Genomic DNA, 21884 nt, shown 5'->3' with positions numbered 1-21884 from the left:
CTTGTCTTAGCAGAAAAAAATTATTTATTTAAACCAGGTTTCCTATTTTGGTTACTTTTTGTCCTTTCATTCATCCTGAAATGTGTGAGGAACACATGCCATATCTATTAATAAATGACCTTTGAGGACTTGCAAAATTTTCAAGAACTTGAGCAATCAATTAATTTATTTGTGAAATTCACAAATATCACAGTTTAATATTCAGGTTTTAAAGCTTTTTGTCTAACCTATTCAGATAAGCAAATGACTAATAGAAGTGACTACATTCATGTAACATACGAAATGTCACCACGCACAGTTGCTTCACAATGCTATTTTAAACATTAGTTTTTCTCCTGCATATAGTACACAATCCTTATTTTCCCACTAGTTTAGGAAAAACTTTTTAAGATCTTGCTCGAGAACTCCACAGCATTACCAGAAAAGCAAAGCTTACAACATGCCTTCTGGTATTGTCCAGATCATAAAATCTGCCAACTTTCCAGCCTGTTACTTTTCAGACAGGCCTGTCCCTCTGCGACTTGTTTATTTTATATAACACTGCTGCATTTGCACAGATCCCTTCAGGCCTCAGATGAAATAGGAAGGCTCAGTACCTCTTTGCAATATTTAGTGACTGCCACTCCTAAAGGATGCTCGCTGCTGGCTTCCGCGGTGCCAACCACTGCCAGCACCTTCTTCAGAGACAGCACCGCCGTGTCTCCCAGCAAAAGCACCCTCATGACTTTAGGAACTCCGCAGGTGATGGTCCCAGTTTTATCAAACATCACAGTCTTGATCTGCAAGAAATAAACCAGAGTTATTGCCTAAGCCCTGAGAGTACAGGGATGCTCATAGTCTTATAAATACAGGCAAGACCTTAATAATCAGTTGACTATATCCACACAATAAACCTGCAAAAGTAGAGGTTCTTCTGTGTGCCTTGAACTACCTGTACAGCAGGTCTCCTTATGCTTTCTTATTCATTCCCCATACATCTTAATCACTGTTACCACAAGGTATGTGATGCAAGGAGGCTTTTATAAATGCTCTTCTAAACAATTAACAATAGCACTGAGGAAAGAGGACTCAAGAAGCCATTTGGTAAGGTAGAGTGCAGGTAAGAACAGGTAAGAGTGCAAGAAACTCCAGTAAGCTGCAGAAAAAACAGCCTCATGCTATTCACCAAATTCAGCAGTTACTTGTTAGCCAGCCCAGTGAGTCTTGACAAATCAGGAATGAACCAAAAAACAGCCCCACATACATTGAAACCCAAAGCTAAAGTCAATTCTAATCCTGGAAATAAACAAGGCACAAAAACAAGAATGAAAAAATCCTAACAAATTAGGCGCTATTTCCATTCCTGCCTATTGCAACCCACCAATCTTGCAGAATCCAACAAGTCACCTAATTGTCCAAGCCATGACTGTAGCCTCACTTACATTCAAAAGGTGGAAAGTCCAGACACTAATTAGCATTCCTTTTTTGTGTGTGTTTTTGTTTGGTTTTCTTGTTGTTGGGTTTGGTTTGGTTTATTTTTTTGCATAGCCTTGGACAAACTTCTGGTTGATGCTCTACAATGTCCAGTAAGAACAAGAATTACCAGTCTGATTAACTTATTCTAACCATCCTTTTCACTTAAAATGTACTGCCTATGTCTAATCCAATCTATCATAGCATGGTTTAAACTCATTCTTTTCACTGTTTGTGGACATGTTAAAGAATCTCCTCTTTCAACCTCCTTCTCCTCTTTTCATCAGTTTTCTGTCTTTGAAGGGCTTTTTCTGCCTCCCTTCCATCTTTCTTCTATGCACTAAAAGAACTTCACATCGTTCTGTTTTTCCTTTACATCCTACATTTTAACTACTGATCATGAACAACATGCATTTCACAACAGCCCTCCGAGGAAAGAAGGAAAACACTGGATTATTGGGCTCTTTTGCAGAAGAGGTAAAGAGAGTGCAAAGTCAGAAACCTCTGAGGTCACGCAGAAGATTGATTAGCAGCCTCACTGACATAAGACTGCAGGAACTGTTGGCTCTTAATGCTTTTCTGTGACTACTTCAAAGAAAGAAGGTCAGATCTGCCATCTTTACCTTAATGAGCAGCAACCAACAACAACAACAAACCACCACATTCTGCAGTCTTTCTCTGGACCAGCAGGATTTCCTGGGAAATTAAAATTATATTTCATGTAGCAACAGCTGGGTAAGCTACAAGAGTACAGAAAGAACTATTAACCTTGTGTGCCATTTCCAGGGGTTTTCCGCCTTTGATGAGAATACCGTTCTGCGCAGCCACTCCGGTGCCCACCATCACAGCTGTGGGGGTAGCCAAGCCTAAAGAACAGGGGCATGCGATGCTTAGCACAGTGATCGAGGTTTGAAACGCAAACCTCAGTATTAGCTCAGCTTTCGAAACGTGTTTGTTCTGATTCTGCGAGAAAAGGGAAGAGAGGAAAAAAAAAGACATGTATGACTGCTGATGGAAGATAACACAGATGTACAATCAATCACAGCCATTTAAAAAAACACATTTACCTGAAAATATCCAGTATAGGAAAGAAATCTATTATTGTTACTGTAATGGTAGAGAAAGGTCAATGTTATGAATTGTTCATTTTATGGCACTTTTTTTCTGCTCAAGCACACATATGCTTGACTGCTCTCAGATGACAAAATAACTTGTTGGCATTTCCTTTATAGCTTAGCAAAGGAGAACCTGTTTCCAAGTACACAAATCCCTACAGTTGCTAAGCGCAGCAAATACACATCCGAAAGATAACAGAAGCTCATATTCTTTCTAACGCCAAACCCACTATTTGGCATCAGGAGCAAGGATGTCCAAAAATAAAAAGGCAATATATGAATGGCTCAGGTCCTTGCAAGGCAGGTATAGATCAGCTTTAGTCCAGAAAGACTGACAATAATTTCAGTTTGTAGCAATGCCATGCAGAACTAAGGAGTAGATGTAAAGGTATATTTATACCTGCAGATAGATTTTAATTAGTGTAATTATCTGTTCCGTGCAGAAAACATCACGTTGTACAAAATTATTTGCTAGGCTGCAACATCAAACCCTACACACAGAAGGTATGTTAATTACACTGGAGGATATCCTAACAACAAAATCCAGCTCTTAATGAAATTACTTACAGGAAAATATTTTTGAATAACATCAAAATTTATAAAACCAATTGTAATCCATACTATCAATGTCACTGTGGAAATGATGATGATAAATGGAACAAAATATCCACTAAACTTATCTGCCAGTTGTTGGATGGGTGCCTGTAAAAAAAAGAAAAAAATATTTTTTGTTATTATGATCAAAGCACATAAATAGGTAGAGTTCATGAAAATATCTAATATCCTTCATCTGATTCTTTTCTGACATCTGGAAAACACAGTTTGTTGATCAAATAAATATATGAAAATATAGAATATTTTTCTTATCTAACCAAAATCCATTAATAAGGTTTTATTTTCTGTTATTCTTACCTTTGACATTTGAGCTTCTTCCACCAATTTCACGATTTGTGCCAGAGTGGTATCGTTACCAACATGAGTTGCATTAACAAGAACTGAGCCATGTGCATTTATAGAGCCAGCAATCACTGTGCTCCCAGGCTTTTTAGTGACTGGCATAGCTTCCCCTAGAAAGAAAAGGTAAGAATAAATGAGGCGATGCCCCTAATAATGGTGAACATAGTTCATTAGCACGGAGCTCGTATGCTGCCAAAATCAGCATGCTAAGCAATAACAATGAGAAATCACATATTGTATATCTTTGTATACATGAAGACATGTATAAGTGTTGTCATACTTCTATAAATCTTTTCCTAGGTTTAGTTTCAAAGCAAATGCTGTTTCCTTGGTCCTAACTCTCCAGTATGCCATCCCTCAAAAGGGCCAGGAGCAAACTGATCACCTCTCCAATACCAGCTCTACAAAACCTCTATTTTCTCCATTTTTAGGGTGCTTTTAAACTAAGGGTGTCCCTGTTCCCCAAGCAAAGTAAATACATAACTAAACCAAGTAAGACAATGCCAATGTAAGGTTTTGTATCCTTTACCTTATTTATAAGAATTGCACAATGCAGTAAATCCTTTTTATATTCACAAAATGAAATTAAAATTTCAGAAGCTGTGAAAAAGTCCCATGACCCTTAGTGAGCATCAAGTTGTGAGGTTTTCTTTCCCTCTTCTTGCTCACTGGGAGACCCCTGTCGGAAGCTTTGTTCAGTGCCCACGCATACACACCCCAACACCTCAGCAATATTTCCCCATCGCCCTTTAGAAATTATTTCTGAGAAGGTACCATCTCTACAAACACATTCCAGGGAAAACTCCCACCAGATCTCTGGAATAATGACAATAATGTTTAGATGCTACTGATCCCATCAGTACATTAGTAAAAGTTACCAAACTGAGCTGAAATTGTTCAGCTTTTTAGGGTGTGTGCAGATGTGGGATTTTGATTCAAGTTCACAAAGGCCAGGCACAGTGTCCATTAAGGTGGAAGGTTATTCAGAAAGCAGCTTTTGTGTTGGGTCTTCTCTCTTTTCATACAAGAAAGTGTTCTAGAAGATTTCACTTCTTTGCATTAGCGTAAAGGAAGTTACCAGTAATGAGAGACTCATCTGCCATAGAACTGCCTTCAATGACCTTTCCATCCACTGGGAACTTTCCACCAGGAACAACCTTTACAATGTCACCCCGTTGAACCAGTTCAACAGCTATCTGCTCCTCCCTGCAAAAGACACAAGTAGAACAGACACATCACTTACACCATCAGGTTCAAAAGAATAACGATGCTTTCACATTAACTGCATCAAGCCTAGTCTGTGCACCTAGGCAGGCTGAAGGGATTTTGGTTCATAAATATATACCTGACGATAGAGTGGTCAGGTCCAAGAGTCACCACAGTGGCTTCTGTGGCTTGAAGAGATATAAGTTTAGCAAGAGCTTCTGAGGTCTTACTCTAAGAAACAGGGAGAAATGTTCAAGATATATTGAGATATACAAATGCTGATGTCTACTTAACACAATGAACACTAAATGACCTTGTATAATATAGGCTACATCAGAAATATCTGACTCAAAATTCCTCTGGACAGCTTTTTTCTGTTCTTATCATAAATACAAAATAATTAGTGTGAAGATGAGTTACCTTTGCTATGTGTTCCAGCCATCTCCCAAGGGCAATGAACACGAACAACATTGGAGGAGTGTCAAAGAAAGTGACAGGGCTTTTCTCCGCCTTTTCAGTTATTGCTACCATCAGGATCACACACGAATACACATAAGCAATCGTTGTGGCCAGTACAATGAGCACATCCATGTTGGCCATCTTGTGCTTCAGTGATTTGTAAGCTTGTACGTAAAAATACCACCCACCAAGAAACTGTTGGTACAAGCATGGACAGACACATATTAAGATCACAGCAGTGAAAGCAGAGAGCACACAATGCTGCCTATAGCAGAATTACAAACATGTAATAGATAAGGGAAAGCATTGCTGTCCCATGCGAAGTTGATATTGATATAGCTTCAGTGGAGTGGTCTACTAAGAGGCTGACTCCCCTATCATCCTCCCATTGGCCCTTCCTTGTCCTCACAACAACTCTGCCAGCTAAATATCATCCTTTTCACCAGCAATGCAAAGTAAACGAGGCACACAAACTGAAGGGGTTTACATATAGCCACCCAATTAGTTTGCAGCTGATCGGGTGTTTCTTCATTTTACACTACTTTCCGCACTTGGAAAACTATCTGATGCATCTTAGGCAGGAGTAAGTGCTGTGAGCTATTACAGAATGGACAACCTGCAGAAAAGTGCCACTTCATTCTGCATAGATGGTACAGACAAGAGGGCAGGGCTAATCCACTAAACCTTTCCAGTCTCCTGTCTTTATCCCATCAGATTACATAAATGGGAGAGGAATAGAAAGCAAACCCCGAGGAAGTACTCAACATACCTGAACAAAAGTGCACAGGACAAAGAAGAGAAGATTTAAAATAGATAATCCAGGAATGATATTCTGTTCCAGCACCATAGACCCATGGTGCTCGCCGTCGGGTATTAGCATATAAATCATTAGGATTAAGACAGGAATACCAAACAGTAGGCTGCACAAGAAAGATTTCCGCCACCTGAAAAGTAGAAGCTGTAAATCCCTGGTTGTCGTACACCCGGCAGGCCCCAGGTCAAGCAGAGTGTTCACAGCACAGAGCTTGGGGTATTAGCACTGTACTAACACACAGCTTCAGCATATTTGGGAAAGATCCAGCACCTCACGACAGTTTCGTTGTCTCCTACACGTTTAACTGTATAGACTTGTGTCAGTTAAAAACTGAAACTAATGGAAGTAATAAAAGTACTTGAACCAAATGGCAAATCGTAAAATTAAAAACGCCTTACACCAGGAGAAGTTAAATTAACTGGGAGGTGGGGGAGGTGAATTACAAGAGGTGATCTATATATGTTCCTTAGTGAGAAAAAGAAATACTTACTGCTGTATTTCCTTTTTATGGTCCAGGTTATGTGCATTTGGAACTCTTCTAGCCACAGAAGCATGAAAGCCAATTTCCTTTTTATTGAAAGGGGAGGAAAAATGAGTTAGTTTTGATTAACCTAAGCGTATTACTTTTAGCATATTTAAATGACAATACTTCTGGAAGAAATGTCAGAAAAGGACACTGTTCCATATTTAATAAATTCCAACTTCTGATCTATTTTGAGATCCTGCCAACGTGAGAGGATATTTCAAACGGTACTCAAAATGTAGATTGCAAAGGATTTCTGCTAGTATATAGATGCACAGTATATAGATGTAGTAAGTGTCCCAGGTTCCTTAGGCACAGCTGGAGTTCTGCTGCCCTCCTCCTTAAGGGAAATTTGTGCCCTTTCATCTCCACTGGAATAAGTATAAGAGATGGGAAATACGACGAAAGTAAAAACATGCAAGCCATGGGGCTAGTCAACCTTGCAAGCATCTCCTCCTCACTACAGCTGAGTAGATACATCTGAAGTTGAAAATCAAAGTGGCTAGAATCAGTTTAAACATGTAAAAAAGGAAACTGCAGGGCAAAACATCCCAGAAACAAATATATGCAAAAAAGACAGTTTTCACTGATGCTTCAGTGAGGTACTGCAGTAAAACCACTCCCCCCCACAAAAAAAAAAGCACACTTGCAAGAACAATACATTTAAATTTCGTATCTGCATTATGAGATGCTCCTGTGGCAAGATACACTTTACAGAACTACTCTATCAGCCTGGAGAATCTACTAGTTAACATGTTAATTACTGCTGCCACATCAATTCTTCAGTCTAGGAGCTTTTTTCTGACCAAATACTCTAGAACACGACAGGCAGGCAGTCTCTCCCATCCTCCTGACTACTCACTGCATGTGTCTCATACAGTAAGCTCTCTTCCCTTCTGGTGAGGCAGAGAAGAAAAAGGTTTTGTCCACACCTGGCCCATGGTAACTGCAGATTTTATGATGTGTGGTTACTGCTAAGCCAGGATTTTTTTCCTATAGTGGCTGTATCGCAAGCTCTTTCAGTTTAAAAAGTTCTTCTCTGAACTTATGTGGGAATAAATGCCAGTGTATACGGAGATGTGTAGTATTTGTAGTATGAGCTGTTGCAAAACTTATTTTACAGCCTCTTTCACTGGCAAGAGGAAGAAGTATGTTTTCCTGAAGTATCAACACTTCACTGCAATGAGTGGAAGTCATAGACACATGATTCTACACACAGAACTGCAAGGAATTAATATCTGACACTTTAACCAGATATAGATAAAAAGGTTTCTTTTTGTAGTTTTTGGGCTGTGTTTTTAGAATAACAACCTGGGAGACAATGCACTACCATGGAGAACAGCAGCTCCTACCACAAGAGCATAAAAATTTATGGCATTACCATGGCGTCTGTAAAAGTCAGTAAAACCTCTCAAATATCAACTGCTTTATTTCCTTTTTAACTTCACCTTATAATTGTTCATACTTAGAAAATTTCTAAAGCCTACCTCAACTATTTTTATAATGTCTCGAGGTCCAATAATTTCAGGATCAAACTGGATGTGAGCTTTGCAAGTAGCAAGTGCAACTGAAGCGTAGAGTATGCCATTTGTTCTCATGAGTTTGGATTCAATATTGTGAACACAAGAAGCACAAGTCATCCCTGTAATCTACAGAAAATAAAAATTTAGGTAAAGTTAGCAGTCCCCCACATTCATACAATATTTGTGGATGAATGTGAAGACAAGACCTCCCCGTGTCACAAAGGCAATAATGACTACTTAACCTCCGCTTGGTACTGACCGAAGGCTTCCGCATGAAGATTTTATAGAGCCGTCTTAACTGAAACAAAGCTGAGAACATAACTATCCACTTTTATTATAAAATTCTGCAACCAGCAATTATAGTCACAGCTATATATTTGTACAGCAGCACTTGTATATTTGTATTAACTGTAACAGCATGGCTAATATAGTTCTATCAGCAGCTACATTAACATTGCCGAAGTCAAACTCTGCACGTGTAACTTCGTCTCACTTACTTAAATTTTCCTGTGGCTTCAATAAGGCATGTTCCCACTTTCTGATCTATTAGCACAACTGCAGAGTCTGTCTTGTAGTAGGTATATACCAGAGAATAAAAATAGACTTTCGAAGAAGCTCACCCTCATATAAACAATTTACTAATTCTACCCAAAGTTCTCAGACCAATATACAGAGCCTTAGACATTATCAAATGTATGTGGTGAAACATTCGCAGTTGTTCACTCTGTACTGTTGACTGAAATGCCTTCACAAAAAAGTTCTGTTTCATTTCTCCTCGCTAAGAAAAGTCTGGTCTGTGCATACAACTATCACATTTTATTTCAGCACCCTTGGACAGGTTCTTCTAAGACACATTGATTTTGTCTTCTCAGCAACTAAGAAAAAATAGTGTCACCAGTGAGAACTGGCATGATGAACCCACAACTCCTTAAACAAAAGCCTTTGCAAGAAAACGATTCTTCCAGACTTGACTTTTCCAAAAGCAATACATAATTTCAAATAAAAATGACTTACAAGAAGCTCCACATTTCCTTCTGTTTCTGCATGATCTTCTATGACAGTAGCTTCAAAACCCAAATTCTGGATCAGCTGTGCTATTTCAAGAGGCTGTATGAATTCTGGCTTGTATTTTATCTCTGCTTTACCTGCCATCAGTGCAACCAACACTGAAACAATTCCTGCAGTGGCAATAATAAAAAATATTAGATAACATAGCTCCTTTGAGGGGAAGAAAAAAATATTACAAGTGATTGTCAATGAGGGCTGTAAAGATTTAGAGATGAGCGTAATGATTTCTCTCTGACTCCTTCTAGTGTTGTTCCCTAGTCACAATAGAAAAGTTTTTACTGAGATCCAGGCACACTTTGGTTCCCTTCAGCAAGAGATACACAGGGAAGGAGGTGTGTTTTGCTATGGTCTAATGAGACAAAAAGGATTTTCAGAAGCAATCTTTGCACTCATTGCTGCAATCTCTACCCTGGACTCTCTAAGTTTGGAAAGCCCTAAAGACACCTCACAGCACAATGACAGGCCTTTTTATTTTCTAATTTTTTGCTTTGTTTTTTGTTTGGTTTTCCTTCTTATTTAAAATAAATGAATATTTTTTAAAAAAGAACATAAATCACCATTTAGAGTTCAAAAGCAAAACATAAAAGTCACAGGCAAAAAAAATTTGCTCTGAAGTGCTAAAGGTTTCTTGAATTTTTAAATCAAGGCAGTGAAACCACCACTGGGAGACTGGGGGCATAGGAATCCACAAGCAAAACCCTCTGAAGACATGCCTACACAAATTAAATCAGACATTGCGGAGGCTCATCTGTTCATATTTTATATGGCTGGAGGAAACGCAGCTCCAGTCTGCAGGCTTCTAACCTAATAAGCTTTGCTGTGCCTAAGCTAATATAATCACTCGGGCATTGGAGCCACACATTTGTTTGTACCTGCTTGTGCACATGTCTTCTGAAGGTTGAGTTTCACATCACAAACATGTCAGAGCTCTCAACAGCTCTGGAAGAGATGGATTCCTCTGTAAAGCAATAAGGCCCTGAAAACTAAATGAGAAACATTTCTCTGGTCTTGTCTTGAGCCTTATTTGAAATTTTGATCACATTACAAGAACTTGCTGTTACAATTCAAGTTATGTCCATCAGGTTTGTCCACCAGTGCAGTAGGATAGTTAACATAGATACATTAGCACTAAGAAAGGGCATTAAGTCTATTTAACCTCAAGATGTTGTACCACAGCCTCTTCTATTAACCACACAGAATACCTTTTCCAGCCCGTAGTTCCTTATAAAGTCATTATAGGAATCTTAAATTTATTACCATCTTCTTTTTGCAAATTTCTTTCAATGGTGGACACACACGATGCACAGGTCATGCCTGTGATTTGTAAAAAACACTTTTCAGTTGTCACTCCACTGAGCTGGTTTGGCTCATCAAGGTGAGGACTGTCTGAAAGAGCATCCGAGGCACAGCCTTGGGGAGGAGGCTCTGGAGCTCGAGGCTGCGCGGCAGCATTGCTGGCATCAGGTCGGTGCCTACGTTCTCCAGCGGCGGTATCTGGAATAAATGCACAATAAACTTAACAAACACTATCCACTGTGCGATTGGATGACGTAAAACTACAAGCAGGTCACATTTATCAATCATGCAAAGTCTCTTAGTTGTTTGAAAGGTGACATGGTAATACTGGTCTCTTCATGGAAATAATACAGATTGTTACGATGAGTATAACAATACACACTCACCAGTACCACTTGCATGACCATTTAACTCTACAGAATGGGTTTTCTGCTTTCAGATGGCAAATGATTCCCTCCCATATCCATGCCTAGACCTGACAGCTACCTCTGCTTAATAAAGATATAATTGTATCTAGAGGGTCCTTGTCCAGCACAGAGAACACAGTCCAGCTGCACATCCATTCTGTCCTTGTTGACATCCATGCAGGATGCACAGCACTTCATCTCAAACAAGGAAAAGGACAAGTTTCTCAACAGGTTTCTCTTTATGGCACAATATTTACACTGCTAGTGCTGCAAAACAAGTAGTGGAAGGATTTGCAGCAGCCAGGAGACCTCCACACATACAGACCCATTGCAATCATTTTTGTTCTTTACCAGATCCTGAACAGACACGCAGCAGCTCCAGCTGAGTTCACAATCTGCCTCCCTTGGGCAGAGGCCGGTGTGAGGGAGTAAGAGCTGCTTCTGAACGTGTTAAACACAGCGGCTCCACTCCTTTTCCACAGATGGATCAGGAAGATTCCCCCCAACAAAATATGAACTAAAATAATCATAATTAAATGGGATATACAGGTTCACCCTCATCAATAGCAGTTCTATAGATTCAGAGAGATTGGGCCCATGAGAAAAGCTAATAGGATGTGGTCTATTGGGATCAAACTAATTCATTCCAGGGAAACTACAGCACTATCTCAAAGCAAATCTGTTGAGTTCAAGCAGATAAGTATTGTGGCATTTGAAATTCACTAGAGAGGTGATTGTGCACTGTAGCAACTTCTTAAACATTGAGCACATGTACAAAACTTACAAACTGTGCTGCAGCTGACATGGAAAAGCATCTGGTCCCACCAAAGAGTACCTGCACCTTGCCATTTACCTCACTTAAAGTAAGGCTTAGTAAAGTAGGGCTAGTAAAAATACTAAAGAAATAAAAGTCGAAGGGTTAAGACACTAAAAAGATTTTATCTAGGCAAAAGGTGGGTTTGAATGAAAAAGATTTCAGCCTATAGACATAGGAGGAAGCCTATTTCACTGGGTAAGGGGATCAGCTACTTGAAAGACCTTGTAACAACTTCCAAACCTTTTGGCTTCATAATGTAACTCAACTCTTCCACTCACTAGTGCAGTTACTAAGGGCTGAAATAAGGTACTTCACAGCTGAAAACAGTTTCCCCTGCTAAGTGAGGTCAGGTCAGGTCAGTCCCTTAGAAAAGATAATGCCACTGTAATGTTCTAAGAGTTTCTCTCCAGAAGAGAGTCTCAACACAGGTGTTGCATGGCCCAGCCTGGCACGTTACCCATGGAACAAAAAACAGTTACCTGTCAGCACAGAAGCATCAAACCCCATGTCTTCTATGGCAGCCCTTAATTCTTCTCCATTAGTGACAGCTGGATCATAATGTATGGTCCCAGTTCTGCCAGACAGAGAAACAGCTATACGTTGCACTCCTTGTCTCTGTGATATGGTCCCTTCTATGGACTGTACACAGGAATTGCAGGTCATGCCATCAATCCTAATGACAGCTGTGCATGTTGTGTCTTGTAGAGTCTCTCTGAAGTGATCATGTAGCAAAGCAGATGGTGGAGATGCTCCCTTATTAACTTCTGAACCATTAAGGAGACATACTTTAAAGTTTCCAGGTGGAAGGGATTCAATAGCTTGCTGCAAAGCTGACAGGGTAATTAAATTTGGGCTATACTCTACCACAGCATGTTTATGCTCCAAAGACACTTTAATACTTTGTATGCCAGGAAGATCAGATATATTTCCTTCAATGTTTCTGACACAGGATTTGCAGTGCATGCCTTCTATCCGTACAGCCACCGTAGCTGTGCCACTTGTCTTGGCGACCAGTGGATTCACCCCATCACTCTTGAGACCTGCTGGTGTCTCCTTGGGGTTTGCATTCTGCAGGAGCCCAAGATCAAGGACACCCAGCTTCACAGGGGCTGATTTACTTTTAACGGTGCAGTCATACCCCAGGTTACTGATATGGCTCTTGAGGTCATCAGGCTGAATGATGTAAGGATAGTAAGCAACAATTGCTTCCTGGTTATCAAGTGACACCTTGATTTTCGCCACACCATGCAGTTTCCTAATATTTCCTTCAATGTTGGTGACACAGGACTGGCATGTCATGCCTTCTACCCGAAGCTTAACTACTGCTTCTTTCAAGGATGACAAATTTACAGTTGCTGTTGTCAGCCTCTCTTCCACTATGCTGGCGTCAAAGCCCATATCCTGAATTTCCTGGCAAATCTGTTCAGGACTTATTTCAGTCTGCAGATACTTTATTACAGCGTTGTTCTGTTCAAGGGAGACTCTAATACTCACAATGCCCTTCACCTTGGATATTCGGCTTTCGATGGATTGCACACAAGACTGGCAAGTCATTCCCACAATGTTGACGGCCACAGTGTGTTCTTGGGAAGACGCAGAGGTCACAGTCTCAAAGCTCTCCTCGTAGCCCATGTTGTCAAAAGCAAAACTGTGTTTCATTGTAGGCTCCAGCTCACAGCCAGGAGGAGAATCAGTATTGGACAAAGCCTAAAGAGCAAGAAGAAAAATAAAAATAAAATGCATGTATCTTTAGCATTGTGGAAGCACCAATATTCTGCATGTGCTCTCAAGCACATACAAGAAGTTTTCTCAAGTCAGTCTACTGTGCCAAAACACTTCACAATGTTAACTTACACTTCCAATATATTACCATTTAGTTACATACACAGTGATGAAACAGGCCTCTGACAATACTCCTAAGCAGCAATTTGAAAAATATTCACCAGGGATATAAGAGCAAAATTGTGCCAGTATTTCCAATCCAACCATTTAAAACTTGAGCTCTCTGCAGCCACAGGGCATTTTCACCGTGCAGCCCGAGCCCTGCTCTCCAGAGCACACTGTCACCTGCACCAAGGGTCACAGCATCGTGTGCTGAATGTCTCTCCGCAGATGTCAGAAGCCAGCTCAGTTTGTCCCACCTGCTATTGCTCAGCAGGCGTTCAAACCGAACCAAATCAAATGCCCACAGAAAACAGAATCAAGAATTTGCCAAGGGCCTCAAACCAGCTGGCATAGGGAGGACCAGTTGCATGATGTCTGAAGACCTGTACACAGACACACAAGGACCTGTGCTGTCTGCATATATACACATCTTTATGTTAAAATCTATATCTGACAAAAATCTTCAAAAGATGCAGACCAATATGCAGATACTTCCACTACAGTTTAGTTTCATTGACCTCTTTGTGAGGCACCTAAAAAAGACCACACATTGAGCTGCAAGAACTCACAGGTTTGATCCAACACTGATTTTCAGTATGTAATGGCCAGTATCAAAGCAGATTGGCCAAAAGCGGACTATCCATCAGCCACATCACAGGTTCTACAGTACTGGGATTCTACAGTTTAGTGCATTCAACAAAATTGAAAAAGAAATATTTAAAAAAGCAAAACAAAACAAAACAAAAATAACCCCTATAATGGTAATGCTTCTTGCAGAACAGGTAATCAGAACATAGACTCCATCATCAAAGGGAATTGCTGGTGCTGAGTGATAAGGGAGATTGAGAAAGTGAGGGACAAGTCCCAGATTGTCAGGTTTCATGGAAAGAACATCAAAATTCATGTCTGTGACATAAGACAGTTTTAACTACTAAATATCTAGGTGCAGGCTACTGTGATGAATCTGTTCACTTGCCTGCAAAGCCGTGTGCCTTCCACCAGTCAATAAAGCACCTAATGCGGGGCATTAGTGCAGGAAGGGGGTCAGCAGATCAGGCTGAGTACCTCAGATCTTGTTCCTACTACTGACAAGAAAACTCCCCCCTTGGTACCACAGCACAGATGAGAAGCATTTAGGCCACTTATTAACACTAGACTGCATCCAGTTCGTTTGACGCAGTATTCAAAATTCATTAACTTGATTTTGTTTCATGCTTAGACAGCTTGGGAGTAATGAGGTCTGGGGTCATGACCAAAACGGCAAAAAAATTAACATGAGAAATTCTCTTTCAGCCTTCTCCATACTGTATTTATTAGAACAGGAGGAAGAATGAGCAACTTCAACCTTTCAGCATTACGGGGCAGCCCTCACCATCCCAGCCACAAGCTCTACCCTTGTGCCCCCTCCCTCTCCGCTTGGCCTCAAGGCAGCACTCTGGAGATGCTGGAGAAGAAGAGTCACAGGAATATGCTAGGCCCGACACCCCCTTTTAGCTCTCCCTCCCACAAGGCTGGCAGCACGTTCCCCTCTCCTTGCCGTTCCCAGAAGTGACTGAAATCCCCAATGTACACAGAAATGCGCAGCCAGGCCCTCCTTTCAAACCAGAATATATATAAACAGTTAATCGGGCCTCCCCGCAGAGGTGGTTCCCCATGTTAGTGCACGCGAAGATGCTTATTTCCTCCTATTTGTGCATTCCCACAGTTTAAAATCATAATACAGCATTGTTTATGGAAAATAAGCCAGTCTGAAAATAAAAACAGTTTCTCATCCACCACATTTCAAATGCTGCTTAAACTCAAACATGCATTTATTGTAATTTTTACCTCAGTAAACTTTATTTGAATATTGTCCCTTGCCTTCTCTTCCCTATCTCCTGTCCCCAACCCCCCAAGGACACTTTGCTGGTGGTGGCCAACTGTCCTTATCACAAACATCCAGTAAAGAGAAAATTTGTGTGCAAGTCATCCTGTACGTTTACTTTGGCTCATATGACAAAGGCATTTGCTTTCTGCATCCTTTGGCAAAACAGAGCCTGAGAGATGAGTGAGACAAACACCCTCTGTTCTGCTTCCGTTTGCCATGTTTCTGGCAGCCACTTGCAGATGAAACCAAGGAACTATCACAGGTCTTATATCCTCCCATGTGTTCCCTCCACCCTCACACTCACCAACCATCTCAGTCTTCCTAGGTACCCAGTGGTATAAAGGAAATTAAAATTAAATACATTTAAATATTAAAGGGTATTTCTCATCCTCCAGTCTTTTGAAAAGCATAAAAGCCAGGATTGATTCTACTATTCAATGCATTGTAAGCCACAGAAACATCAAAACTTGGCCAGCACTTTTCATTTTGGATAAAACGCTATCCCAACATTCAGAAGAATTGGCAGAAAACTTTGTTTGTTACTTGACAAAACCAGATGTTTATGCTCTGCAGAAGAAAAATCCTTGCACACAAATTTTCAAAATGCAAGATAAAAATGAGACAGAGGAAATGGATACTAAAAAATACAAAATAGATTTTAAAATCCCTTAAAAACCAACACAAAACAAAGCAAAAAGTTAAAACAACTACAAATGCCAGATCATTGAAGAATCTCTTCCCAAAAACCAGAAATGTGCACAGGTTCAAATACAGTACTTGCAAAGTCCTTCAGTATTGATTAACAGCTCAAAAAAAAAAAAAGAAATACACCTGTGTGTATTTGCGAGGGGGTGTTTCTATGCTAGATCAGAGGCAAACAGGAGGTTCACATCAGGACACAAAGACAGGCATGCAGAAATGTGCCTGTAGTTTTCCTCAAGGCACACACTGGGTCTCAAAAGAAAATTCCTGACACCAGCTAACACCCACACATAAAATGGCACCTATGAGGCTGTGTAGTAACTCAGAGACACCATCTGCAAGAGGATCACAGAAGCAATCACCTCCAAAAATGCTGAAACAAGGTGTCTGGGATTTCCAGGAGCTGTCTCTCCTACTTGCTTCTGCCTAGAGAGAGATCTCAATGAAATAATGAAAATGCATCTGTCCCCATACCCATATGGGAGCATGAAAGAACCGGCCGCGATTATGGACACTTGCACCAAAGGAGACCTCCTTGCTTTTAAGGGGAGGTGTACACCAACCCTGTTTGCTCTACCAGTCTCACACATATCTTTACAGTGACTTATGTTAAAAATATGTAAATAACAAAAACAGGAAATCAGAACAATTCTTTCCTTCTGCCATTTTGCACAGAAAAGTTGTAACTCAAAACGCGAAGCAGAGACAGGATCTAGTCTAAAAGTGAAGAATCCCTACAGAAAGCAGTATTATGAAGCTCATTTAAACAACACAGGAGACCAAAAGAAAAAAAAAAAAAAAGGAAAATTAAGAAGGGACCCATTGACCCAGAAGCAGCAGTAGGTGGAGAGAGCTTTAAAGGAAGCGCCAGAGCTGGATGGAAAACGTTCACATCTGACAGTTCTAAAGTTCTAAACCAGACCCAAGTCAAGTAGCAGCCGAAACTGTTGATGTGCATGAGAGTGGCCTCTGAAGCCCAGCTCCCAGTACGAGGGTTTCAGAGCAAACCCACCGGCATGAGGAAAAATCCTTGGTGCCCCAGACAGGAGCTGGAGCACTTATGCCTGCCCCAGGGCAAAGCAGGGCTTGGGGGCAGCGGGAGGAGGCAGATCCAGCTCCCCACCCTGTCTGTCCCCATCCAGAAGGAAGGAGATCATCCACCAGGAACAAGCTTTGGGGCTGGACTAACTTTTTGGGAAAGCATGGAGGTGGAGCATGGTGTGTTGGATTGGGAGGAACCAAGTCTCGAGCCCCATTCTGGCACACAGCTCTTGGCATTACAGCATCCAGAGCCTGGCGACAGGTCTGGTGGGAAAGGTGGTCATTGTTCATGGCCTGTGTGGTTGGTGGGGTAAAACTGCTCCATCAAGGGCCTCTGTCCTCAGAGGCCTGGCATCAGGCTGCCCCACTATCCCCCAAAATGGGCTATTACTTTGGGGCCCTCCCATCCAGGAGTGCAAAGGCCAAGGGTTTAATGCAGCAGTGAGGGGACACAGAATAAATGTAAGGAAATCAACTGAACTGGGAAAAAACCCCAAAGAACAACAACAAAAACAATCCACAGCACTGGGTGAGACCTTCCCATATAGCACATGGTGACCAGCATCCTGATAATGGAGGCAATCCCATGGCTGTAAATTCAACAAGGTTTGTACCCTCCTCAACTGTGCACCCTGGCTGCTAGCCAGGTCACCATGCTCCTTCCACCCCTGTGCTCCATGGTCACCTCGTGAGGTGGCTTGTCACGGAGAAAGCCATCCTTCTCCCCGCTCACCCCTTCCCAAGAGGTGCAGCCACCTCTGAAACACCAGTGTAAAGCTGCCAGGCCATGCTGGGTGCACCCTGCCGCTCCCCGAACATCACCCACACTGAGATCCAGCACAGCTGCTGCTCCTTGTGGGCTGGCACTGCCCTTCCGCCCTCCTTCCCCTGGCCTGCAGGGATCCCAGTTTTCACATCCTGAAATTCAAGCCCAGCCTCCTCACCACAACGCTGAGCGGGCCCATCCCGTTCAGCTCCTTGCCCTCTGCCTCTCCCCATCTGCTCATCCACGAATGCTGGACCTCACTGAACCTCTCGCTTGGTGACTCCAAAGGTTTTGGGCTGCTCTGCTCCCCATATCCCCACTATGGCCCTCTCACTTTCAAGCACACAATTGCCAAAGAATTACCTTATCTGTGTGGCTGTTTTACCTTTCCTGCTTCATTCTTTCACAACCTGCTGATTCATGGCTTTGGACTCAGGCAGGCAGTAACACACAACTGAAAAGCCACATACTACTAATTAAATACTTGAGATGCTTTCTCAGTTTATTATATGCAGCCAGTGAACAACAAAACGAGGGCAGAGCAGCCTCAGGAACATCAAAGGTCCTGAGTCTTCTAATTTTGTACCTATAACAGCAACACTTCTGAATGGGCAGAAATTTAACCCTCATCCTCCTTCACAAATTTCAGTGCAACTTGTCCATCCACCTTGTTAGCACATATTGTCCGAATGTACTATATCTTAACTGGTTGGCCTTCCTTCCCTCTTCCCCCAAATCAGCAAATGTCAGTAGCTACTATTTTCAGTAACTAATTGCAACACACCTTGTTATTTTTCAAAGAGCTCCTCAGTCATAAAGAAGGGAAAACCCACCCTCTCCACCTGGAAATCAAGATTCAATGAAAGTATTACTTTCAAGCAGCCTTTATGGCGCTTTTGTTTTCAAAATATAAAGTAAGTTCCCCTAATTCTTCAGCCGAGGGACTGCTATTCACCATCTGGGAACAGGTTTCCCCAACAGTACAGGCAATGGGGAAAGATCTTGGGAGCTGCAGATGGCCTTACTGAAATGATTCCTACATACGCTGTGGTTAACAAACCTTAGAGAGCCCAACAGGTACTTTTAAATTAAAGGGAGCTATGTAAACCACATTTGGTTTAGTGGGAAAGGGGAAAGCCTTGTTGTAAACGTCTTGTTTCTAATTTGGAGTTAAAACAAAGCAAAACACTTTGCGGTGTTCTTCACAGCTCCAGTACAAGCAACGCGTAAATCCCAGTGAACTGGATACAGAAAATAAATCCTTTGGTAGGACCAAGTCATTTATGCCATGATTGATCTCTAGCAAACATTTACAATAGAAGAAGTAAATCAAGGCCAGAAAAGCCTTCAGGTATATTTGGTTTGTCCTGGGTGTAATTTCATTCCAGTCTGGCACTTTTTAAGCCATTTTAAGCATATGTTCTGAGAGTTTATTTTCCTTAAATATGCATAATATTCACTGATTCAACTACATTGCTATGATTTACATACCTTTTAAATAGCAAAAACTCTTTTTAAAATAATAAACGTCATCATGTTTTTATGAGCATCGATCTTTTCAGCCTCTTCTCCACAACAGTTAATCTCCAAAAATACCATAGTTACACACAACACTAAATTAAAAAAAAGTTGCCACAGATGTATTATCAAGAACTTTCACTAACATCCACTTAGTACTTACAAATAAACTACTCACCTACAATTAGGGCCTTCTACTGTTTCTGTGATTTCTACTATTACAGAGAATAACCTGGTATGGGCTGCTGTAAAACTGCTCAAGCAATCGCAGTTGAAAAGGAAAAATATTAATACGTTTCCCTACTAAGAATCACCATTCTGTATTATTAGAGGTGGAGCTGAAAAAATCCTCATCAGTTACTATAGCACAACTCATCATTTACATCTGCTTTCAACTATTACTTTCAGAATATCTCCAGAGGACTTTGCATTTGTGTGCTGCTTGTTCTGGGGCAGGCAATCACAATTAGGTAAAGAAGGTTTAACCTCCTTTAATTTGCAACCTGCATCCAACATGCTTTGCTTTAAATTCTCCAGTTCAGAAACCCCTCTTCCCTCTCAACACACACACTCACCAGCTCACTGACCTTTCTTTCAACTGTATTGACTCCTGGGATTCTCATGGAGTAACTCTGCAGAAGTTTCTCTTCTCTCTGCAAGTTACCGCTTGCTTTTAACGGAGATCCTGTCTTGTGCTTTTCACCAATAATCAGTAGTTCAGGCACATCGTGAGCTGCCTGCCGCTTACGAATAGACACCAGGGTTATGTTTTTGTTGTTTAAAGTCGCTAAGCAGGACAGCTCCTTTTTCATTTTATTGTCCGATTTTCTCTCCATTATCTTTCTGGGCTTTAAATATTGCAACGCCAAAGGAAAGCTTCACGAGAGCGGCTATTTGCTGGTTTATCAGCCACACTTCTTTCAGCTAAATTTACAATGGCCTGAAGAGCTCTGCCCATCTAATCAACATGCTCATTAGGCATTCATAACGAAATCCCTGCTGTAACCTGTGATCTTTGTGTACGCTGCTCGCTGCACTCGGCTACCTGCTTTTCCTGCCAGTTTAAATGTTTCCCACCAATTGCCATCCCCGCGCTGGCCGGGCTCTGTTCCGCGCTGCTAATCTTTGCACTCGGCATTGCAGTAAGCTCGGCTCAGCCCAGCCAAGGCCGCCTTTCACAAGCAAGTCAAACATGACCTGTGTGCAGCAGCCAGTGCATAATTAACCCAGCCAGCCCAGCATTAGCTCCTTGTGGCCATGCGCATAATCACAGCTCCTGCAAAGGGTAATGCCATCCCACTTCTTTCTTCTGTGAAGTTGCTGGGGATTTCTTGCTTAAAATGTGGTCCCCTCTAACTTTGAAAACGTGCCTATGATTATATCATTAGGTAAGGTTCCTAGACTGAAGGTCTTTCACTCATTTAGGGCATGAGAACATTCATTCTTTGCTTCAAGAAGGGGAAAAAAAAGTATAAACAGTAAACTATACATTTTTTAAATGTACATCTTTACGATCACCAAGCTTTACTACAAAACAAACAAAGCAAATTCAACCAGCAATTAGTGCCAGAAAGTAAAGGAAAAAAAAATTACCTTTCACAAACTCAGTTCCCCTTAAATCCTCTGGGCAGCTACAGGAACATCTAATTTAGACAGCCACACAAGTGATGGGTACCATTACTACAAGTGCCTTGAGCCAAACCTGGGTATATTTTGCTAGGATTGTCTGCAGCAAATTCACAGCTCTGAGCTCCCTTGGTGAGGGGGACCTGCAGTTCCCTAATCCCATGGCAGTGTGGTCCACTTCTGAAGACACCCCTGAACAGGGACACCTAAAGAATGGCCATGCAGAGAATTTATATAATATAGCTGATGTGTCATCAGTTCACACCCTCCCTGGCTATGCAGTGACCTCACTCACAGGTAAGCCTTAAAATACTTGCTTTATATTTAATAGGGAGCTCTTGGACTTGTTGGAAAAAGTCACCCAATTTAATCCTATGCAGAGGTTGGCACACAGGGCCAGGATCTCAGCATATCTCTGCCACACCACGAAAACCTGAGAAATAGATGCCACTCCACCTGCCTGGCAGGACAAATCCAGATTCTTTTTACTTCCAAAAGCAGAGGAACAACCCTCACATTGTTGCCACAAAGACAGTAGTCCAGAAAGCCACCATACAGGACACTGGCATCCTGGCTTGTCCTCTTGTCATAACCCCTCCACAAGCATGAAACTTCCACTCTGCTCACACCATCTAGTTCTTGACTCCAGAGTTAAGAACCATCTTTGGACAAAGAAAGTCTTCTGCCAGTGAAGCAAAACTCAAAATACTGTTGTAGCACTATTTTGTATCATTGTCTTAATGTAAAAGACCAGTGATAATACTAAACTTTTACAAAAAAAGGGTTCCTTCAAAAATATTTTGAGAAATGGCCCTTCTAAAGACTATTACTACAAACAGGAAT

General features: G+C 41.4%; 1 protein-coding gene across 3 annotated transcripts in view; it reads right to left on the bottom strand.

Moving 5' to 3' along the window:
• ATP7B (ATPase copper transporting beta) overlaps nucleotides 1-21884 on the bottom strand; it is a 45350-nt gene that overhangs the window by 11795 nt on the left and 11671 nt on the right. For 2 of the 3 annotated variants that reach the window (XM_065862519.2, XM_071805297.1), the window contains exons 2-14: nucleotides 12117-13344; nucleotides 10375-10611; nucleotides 9064-9227; nucleotides 8014-8175; nucleotides 6494-6570; nucleotides 5959-6133; nucleotides 5151-5384; nucleotides 4870-4961; nucleotides 4603-4730; nucleotides 3480-3634; nucleotides 3135-3269; nucleotides 2221-2415; nucleotides 597-779 (exon numbers count right to left, since the gene is read on the bottom strand). In XM_065862519.2, coding sequence (XP_065718591.1) covers nucleotides 597-779; nucleotides 2221-2415; nucleotides 3135-3269; nucleotides 3480-3634; nucleotides 4603-4730; nucleotides 4870-4961; nucleotides 5151-5384; nucleotides 5959-6133; nucleotides 6494-6570; nucleotides 8014-8175; nucleotides 9064-9227; nucleotides 10375-10611; nucleotides 12117-13344 — 3165 coding nt within the window. Of the gene's footprint in view, nucleotides 1-596; nucleotides 780-2220; nucleotides 2416-3134; nucleotides 3270-3479; nucleotides 3635-4602; nucleotides 4731-4869; nucleotides 4962-5150; nucleotides 5385-5958; nucleotides 6134-6493; nucleotides 6571-8013; nucleotides 8176-9063; nucleotides 9228-10374; nucleotides 10612-12116; nucleotides 13345-20002; nucleotides 20342-21884 lie in introns of those variants that run through there. The other variant, XM_065862510.2, reaches the window with a different exon arrangement.

The sequence above is a fragment of the Patagioenas fasciata genome, chromosome 1 (assembly GCF_037038585.1).
Source record: "Patagioenas fasciata isolate bPatFas1 chromosome 1, bPatFas1.hap1, whole genome shotgun sequence".
In the NCBI taxonomy this organism is placed as follows: domain Eukaryota; kingdom Metazoa; phylum Chordata; class Aves; order Columbiformes; family Columbidae; genus Patagioenas; species Patagioenas fasciata.
The sequence above is the reverse complement of the archived record's forward strand: the minus strand, read 5'-3'. Positions and strand labels throughout refer to the sequence as shown.